The 7,720-nt window shown below is 34.2% G+C and overlaps 1 protein-coding gene across 26 annotated transcripts in view; it reads left to right on the top strand.

Annotated features, from left to right (window-relative positions):
• Positions 1-7,720, top strand: part of mak (male germ cell-associated kinase) — a 37,586-nt gene that overhangs the window by 21,950 nt on the left and 7,916 nt on the right. For all 26 annotated transcript variants that reach the window (XM_087308208.1, XM_087308204.1, XM_087308198.1 and 23 more), the window contains 3 exon segments: positions 2,179-2,427; positions 3,865-4,034; positions 5,739-5,881. In XM_087308208.1, the coding sequence (XP_087164334.1) occupies positions 2,179-2,427; positions 3,865-4,034; positions 5,739-5,881 (562 nt within the window).

Here is a 7,720-nt window from a genome sequence, read left to right as displayed (position 1 = left end):
AATAAGTAAGTCATTTTTGGGTGAACTATCTCTTTTAAAATGCATGCAGATGATATGGAGATATCCATTATGATTAAACTCTATATTAAGCCATAATCCCAACATTGCGTATCCTGCGATGTGACTATTGCAGATGAACACATTGCGATATCAATGATGAAACGAAATATTGTGCAGCCCTTACTTGAATATAGGTTAGTTGTCTACTTATTTTCTGTCCTTGGCCAAAAACTTGCTCTGACATTGTTAGTGCTGTGTAAACATTATTAAAATCAATTTTACATAGATATAAAAAAACAAATTTAAACAAAATAGATTGTTGCGTGTTCTATTATATGCTGTAATAAATGTAATCGTCATAGTTTTTCTTATTATTTACCATGTATATGTAGATATTACATGAAACATTACATCATGAAAATGTTCTTGAAAGTCTTGGAATTTTAGTAGTAAAAATGTGTATGAACCCTGTTAAGATACAGCTGGCTAATAATGGTGCTCTTTAGATCTGATGCAAATGTGTCAGTTCAGAACCTACTATTAATGCATGCTACGACTTTCAAGTTTGGCTCTAGGGTTTAAAAGAGGTAACATTTAATGTGATTACATTTTGTGGTGAATTGGTGCCAAAATAGCAAAACGACAAAATACTGCAAAAATAAGTAAATTTATTCACAAAAGTGAAAAGTCAAGCAGCAAAAATATTATATAGATCTCACAAAAGAAAAATTTATATATATATATATATATATATATATATATATATATATATATATATATATATATATATATATATATATATACATATATATATATATATATATATATATATATATATATATACATATATATATATATATATATATATATATATATATATATATATATATATATATATATATATATATATATATATTAATTTTTCTTTTGTGAGATCTATATAATATTTTTTAATATTTTTAATATATATATTATGGACAGGGAAACGAGAATTAAGTGGAGCCAAATAAATGAAAGCAATATATCAAAAACCCCAAATCTAGCTGAAATTAACCTCTAAACTATCTAATTTAAAATAAACAAACAAAACATCTTCAGCGTTTTCACGTTACAACTAAAACTACTCTTCTTACCAAAAATACGGAGAAAACTTCCAGCGGGTGGTGCTCACTTCTAAGCTTGTGTGTTTAGACAGTGGAGTTATCTGCATGATGCGAGGTTTTTCACGTGACATCTAAACTCCTCGAATCCTAGGAGAAGGGAGGGCTGACACCAGAGATCAGGGAATTGTCACATACACACATACAAGACGGTAACAGCGACCAAGAACAAGATCAAAATCATCATAGCACATAACAGCAAGCCAAAACACACACAAAAAGCTAGCAAAGACAAAGAAAGCAAGACAGAGCAAAGCAGAACGAGGTTCCCTGTACTTTAAACTTTGAGCTTCTATTCTGATTGGTAGTGAAGGTGATGACTTCACAGGGTGGAATGGAGATTGACGTCTTCACGGACGAATGGGATACTGGAGTGGGCGATCCTGAGAATTGAGAGAGGGAGAGAGAGGGAGAGGGAGAGGGAGGGATGGAGGGAGAGAGAGCGAGCGCACGCACGCACACACACACACACAAGCAAAACATACACGCATATACATAAAATGTATTTATGACAACCAAAATGTATTTATGTATATGCCTTATGTATAGGCATTCTATGATATGCTGTAATAAATGTAATCGTCATTGTTTTTCTTATTATCATGTATATGTTGACATTACATGAAACATTACATCATGAAAATGTACTTGAAAGTTTTGAAAAAGTCATGCAATTTTAGTAGTAAAAATGTGTATAAACCCTGTTAAGATACAGCTGGCTAATAATTGTGCTCTTTAGATCTGATGGAAATGTGTCAGTTCAGAACCCAATATTAATGCATAATAAATATCAATGTAAACAGGCATCCTGGACCAAATAAATTGGGCGTGGAATAGAATTAAAGTAGTTTTGGCTTTTTTGTTTTTTTAAAAGTAGTTTCTTCAACCCAAATATAAATCAATTACAGAACCTTGAAAGGGTTATTTAAATTTTTGACATCTACACACTTTTTAAGATTTGATCTCATTAGACAGAATTGTTATTTGTGTAATTAATTGTTTCTAAATATAATTTTAGGCACTCAGATACCCATATTTCCAAGTGGGACAACTTTTGGGCCCCCGTCCTATGACCCCTGATGCACGGAAGGCTCCGGTAAAGGCAGTCCTGCCTAGTGAACTCCGATCAGAGATGCAATCTGTCTCAGAACCAGTGCTGCCATCACAGACTAAAGGCCAAAGCAGAAACTCACATCAGCCACTCCAGCAGATTCCTCTGCCTCAGTCTCTCACACAGACGGACACTGTTGCTCTACACACACAGAAGGTACAAAACCTCCAACTCCTGATTGAATTTTGTACATATTTGAAAAAGCTGAGTTTCAAATGATGGGTTTGTTCATTCTGTCATTGCTCTGTCAACTTGTTCCTGGAGGGTCAGTGTCCTGCAGATTGTAGCTTCAACCCTAATCAAACACACCTGAACAAGCTAATCAAGGTCTTACAAGGTATACTTGAAACACCCAGGCAGGTGTGTTGAGGCAAGTTGGAGCTAAACCCTGCAGGGCACCGGACCTCCAGGAACGAGATTGGTGACCACTGCCCTAAGCCATGATATTTTTTATCCAAGTATATCATACTGTCAGAAACCTCTACCACCCCATGCCTATGTTGGACTGCTATTTATGGCTTTATTTTAACAATCTAGGCGCAAAGTCTAAAATGTGCAGCGCAGAAGCATTAAGGGCATGTCCAAATCCACATTTGATATTTTAGGGAGGGAAAATACGGTTTGCTCCCTGCCGCATGGTCTAACAGGGTTGTGCTTATTTTCCTAATGAGTTATGGATGAGTCTCCTCTCCCATTCCCTTTAAGAGTCAGTTGTGTTATGACATGGCGCATTTGTTATTTACATGGCAGACTCTGTAAGTGGAAACCTGAATGCTTCACTAGCAGGAAAATGGTTAAACGAACCATATGCAGCAAGGATAAAGAACGAGCCTCCTCCATTCAGCCTCTTTACTTTCTCTTTACTTTACTTTCACTCTTTCCTTTACTCCTTTACTTTGATGGAGTAAGGAAACAGTGTTGTACGCACTCCACTGAAGACATTAGCCTACATATTTAATTTTGTTTGTTAAGCGCAAAGATTTGTTTCATAACTATTACTAAATTACGTTCTATATCCAAATACACCTCCTATTCTTATACCCCATATGTTGATGCATACGTCTCCAAAACCTGACAGTCGGACAAATTTAAACTAGTTTTAATTAAAACAAATATAAATGAGTATAATAAATACTACTGCTAATAATTATCATATTATACAAATGCAAATTGTCATGGGTAAACAAAAAAAAAAAAAAGACGAATGAGGCATGAAGGTAGTGGTTGTTATATTAATGTAGAAATTAATAACTTTTGTAACATTTTAATTCTTTAATTTTGTTTCATATATAACGATATTTGTTTATCGCTGTACATCCTGTGTATTAAGCAATGTGTGTTTGAACCTGCGTAGTGATTTTTATTATTGTTTTTATTACTATTTTGGGTTCAGCAAGTAACAATTTACATTGTGCAACAGATGCGACTCAGCGTGCCAAATTATAAATCCCCTGTGGCATATCCACCTTTCTTTTACCTTTAAAGTAGCTTGTGGTCCTAAAATATGTAAAAGATTACCTGTAGTATATCTCTATTGCACTTGAGTACTTCTATGAACATCATTTGAATGATGCTTTGTGTTTCTAAAATGAGGTGGTCGGAGGAGAGAACAGTCTGATGGGGCTGAAGAATGGACGTCGAAGGTGGGGACAGACCAACATGAAACCCTCAGACAGCTGGGATGATTCCGACTGCTCTGATACTGCAGCGTCCCTCTCTAAAAAACCCAGCAAAGGTCCTGAGGAGGAGAAAACTACCCCACAGTATGATCATTTTCAAAGCTTAATATCAGTAGTATTTAAACTGATTACTGTACAATGAAAATACAGTTAAAGTCAGAATTACTAGCCCCTCTTTGAATTTCTTTTTTTTAATATTTCCCAAATGATGTTTAACAAACCAAGGAAATTTTCACTGTATGTCAGATAATATTTTTTCTTCTAGAGGAAGTCTTATTCGTTTTATTTCGGCTAGAATAAAAGCAGCTTTAAATTAAAAAAACAAAACAAAACAAAAACATTATGGTCAAAATTATTAGCCCCTTTAAGCTATATTTTTTCCGATAGTCTACAAAACAAACCATCGTTATACAATAACGTGCCTAATTCCCCTATCCTGCCTAGTTAATCTAATTAATATCGGTAAGCCTTTAAATGTCACTTTAAGCTGTATAGAAGTGTCTAGAAAAATATATTGGCATCATGGCAAAGATAAAATAAATCAGTGATTAGAAATGTTATTAAAGCTGTTATGTTTAAAAATGTGTTGGAAAAAAAAAAACTCTCCGCTAAATAGAAATTGGGGGAAAAAATAAACAGGGGGGCTAATAATTCTGACTTCAACTGTACTCTTCTAAAACCTAAGGAGCAGCCTTACTGTCGACTAAAACAGCATCAGAGCTTGAATGAAATGCTCTTAATGGCTTAGTGTTTGTCATTAGCTTATTGCTAATGTAACGTAATGCTCTAATAAATACAAATGCATAAGAACACCTAAATGCTAGGTAAGGTAGCATGGTTTTAGGTTGCGTGTAAAATAAGTATTGAGCACGCCACCATTTTTCTTATGAAAGAAATTAATCTTTCTTTTGGTCAAATGTTTTGGGTATCCTTCCACAAGCTTCTCACAATAGTTTAAAGGAATTTTGGCCCATTCCTCCTGACAGAATGTGTGTAACTGAGTCAGATTTGTTGCTGTCTTGCTTGCACAAGCTTTTTCAACTGAGCCCACTAATTTTCTATAGTATTGACATCAGGGCTTTGTGATGGCCACTAAAAAACATTCACTTTGTTGTCCTTAAGCACATTTCCAAATGTAACACTGACCATTATGGCCAAACAGTTCAATCTTAGTTCCATCAGACCACAGGACATGTCTCCAAAAATTATTCTTTTCCCAGTGTGATTTAGTAAATTGTAATCTTGCTTTTTTTGTTGATTCTGGCTTGTTGATTTTCCCATGTTGTCACAAAAGGAAGCAGTGTGTTTGAGGTTTTCCTTAAACACTATTCTACAGTTGTGCCTCCAATTAACTCAGATGTTTTCAATTAGCTAATCAGAAACTTCCAAAACCTTGACATCATCATCTGAGCTTTTAATCAGAATAATCTTATTGTATGTAAACTTGACTTTGAAGAAAAGTTATAACAATTTCTCAAAAGATATCTCTCTAATTATTCTGCTATTAAGCATAACAGAAACCAATTTGATAATCTTAACTTACCTAAAAGAGAAAAAGTTTAATCACATTAACATCTGACTTTTGTTTATATGGTTGTGCTTTTTTATACAGTGTATGTAAACTTCCGGTTTCAACTGTATGTGTGTGTGTGTTTTAGTATTATCAAGGATATTGTCACAATTCTAGGCTTGGCACTTCTAAAAGGGATTTTGTGTTTCTTGTACTTGTCAGTTATAGCTTTTGAAATGACATCCTTTTCTTTATTTATGATTTCAAAACCTTTGCAGGCCCAAGGAACAGAAACCCCTTTACACATTTAGCACTGTGACTAAGTTACCGAACACCAGCAGGCTGAACCAGTCAGATTCCAGTCATCAGAGCACCTCCTCAGCCAGACAGCATTACCTACGCCAATCCAGATACATGCCAGGTAGGAGCTCAATTTTATTTAGTCACTTAAATAGGCCCACACAGAATTTGCGCAGACAGAAATCTGCAGATTTTTAGCCCATTGAGTCTATTTATTTACTTGTGTAAATGTGTGTAAATTTAAATTTCAGTTTTTCAATTAATATTAGTAATATTATTGACTAATATGAAAATGTACATTGGATTTATTTACAGTAGTTTGAAAAGTCATATTTTCTGTCTTTTAGTGATTATATTATGTGAGAAACTTGCTTTGATTACTAAATAAGTTGATCTGACTGGATTTAGATTGTAAACATTAAATAAAAGTTAAAAATTTGTTATTTCTTATTTCATATATTAAGTATATTAAGTTTTAGTTATGATACTTCCAAAATCCTTCTGCAAAAATCTGCAAATTTTTACAAAATTCTGCACAGAAATATATAAAAAAAATAAATAAATCTGCAGATTCTGTCTGGCCATATATATATAAAAGTAGCATCCCTTATAACTAGGGATGTAACGATTCACCTGACATTCACAATTTGATTCACAATTTGATTCTAATTCTAATGTCTCGATTCACGGTTTTGTCACGGTTTTTTAACTAAATTATTGGAAACAAATGTAAGGTGAAGAGCTTTAATTTTTTTTTTTTTGCAAAATATACATTTCCTGCCATAACTAAATTGCTGTTTTAAAAAACAAATTCCCCCCAAAAAAAGAATAATAAAAACTAATTAATATAAACAAATATTAATAAATAACACACTAACTCTGTGACTGTGCTGGGATTTTATGTTTTACATAGACTGTAAAAGATATGGACATAGTATGCGTGACGTCACCGATAGGTTTCTAACCACTGCAAATGAAGCTACAAGTAGGCATGGCCAACCGTCACCATTTTGTTCGTGTGTCATCGCAGCACCCATGAGGGATACTAAATAAGGGCAAAGAGGTAGAGAGTGAGCGGAGCTACAGAAACCTGCTGGCATTTTGCTTGGACCTGGCTTAGACAGACTTTACTTTGGGTGAACGCTTAATACTTTATCACCTGTGACTCGTTTGTGTTCTGACCACATGTGCTTAGTTGTACACTATATCAATAAAGTGTTTAACCTTTTAAAAACACTGTTGTAACACATTGAGCCACTAAGCATTGTTCTTATGACGTTTTTCAACAGGAGGAAAACGTGAATTACTTTCAAACACTTTAAATATAGTCAAATATAACTTCAATTCAAATATAGTATGTTAGTAAACGAAAGCCTATTGATGAAATCCAGGCATAACACTGTATGACAACGCGATGTCTGTTCTAGAGCCTACAGCTAATCAATCTGTCAGATTCTGGAGTGCTTTACAGTTCTAAAGAACATTATAAATGATCTTAAATAAAGCAAACACATTTATAGAGATGGTATATAAGTATATAACTTCAATCACCTGGGAAATGGAGACAACTTGAACAGTTTGTGAGCACAATTAAGTGCACACAGCATGCCATATCATCTGATAAATGTTGGAAATAATCCCAAAAGGCAATTGACTGTGTAAAGAAACATTAACCCAAACAAAAATATGATGTATATGCTGAGCTAGCTGGCTAAATAGCCGGATTTAGCTGATGTGACAAGGCAGCGAGCAGCGAGACCTAGCTGTCACTCAAGTGGCCATGCCCTTAATTTTGCAAACTTAATATAACTTAATAAAAACGTAACAAAAAAATCACCCCCTCACAGTTGTCATGAAGGGTAATCATAGCTATATGTGCCAAAGCCAGCTTTTGTACTAGGCTCTAAACATGTTTTTATCAGCTGTAAAAATGGCCAATTTCCCATTTTAGTCAGAAATC

This window comes from Danio rerio, chromosome 24 (assembly GCF_052040795.2).
Source record: "Danio rerio strain M-AB ecotype USA chromosome 24, GRCz13ab, whole genome shotgun sequence".
In the NCBI taxonomy this organism is placed as follows: domain Eukaryota; kingdom Metazoa; phylum Chordata; class Actinopteri; order Cypriniformes; family Danionidae; genus Danio; species Danio rerio.
The sequence above is the reverse complement of the archived record's forward strand: the minus strand, read 5'-3'. Positions and strand labels throughout refer to the sequence as shown.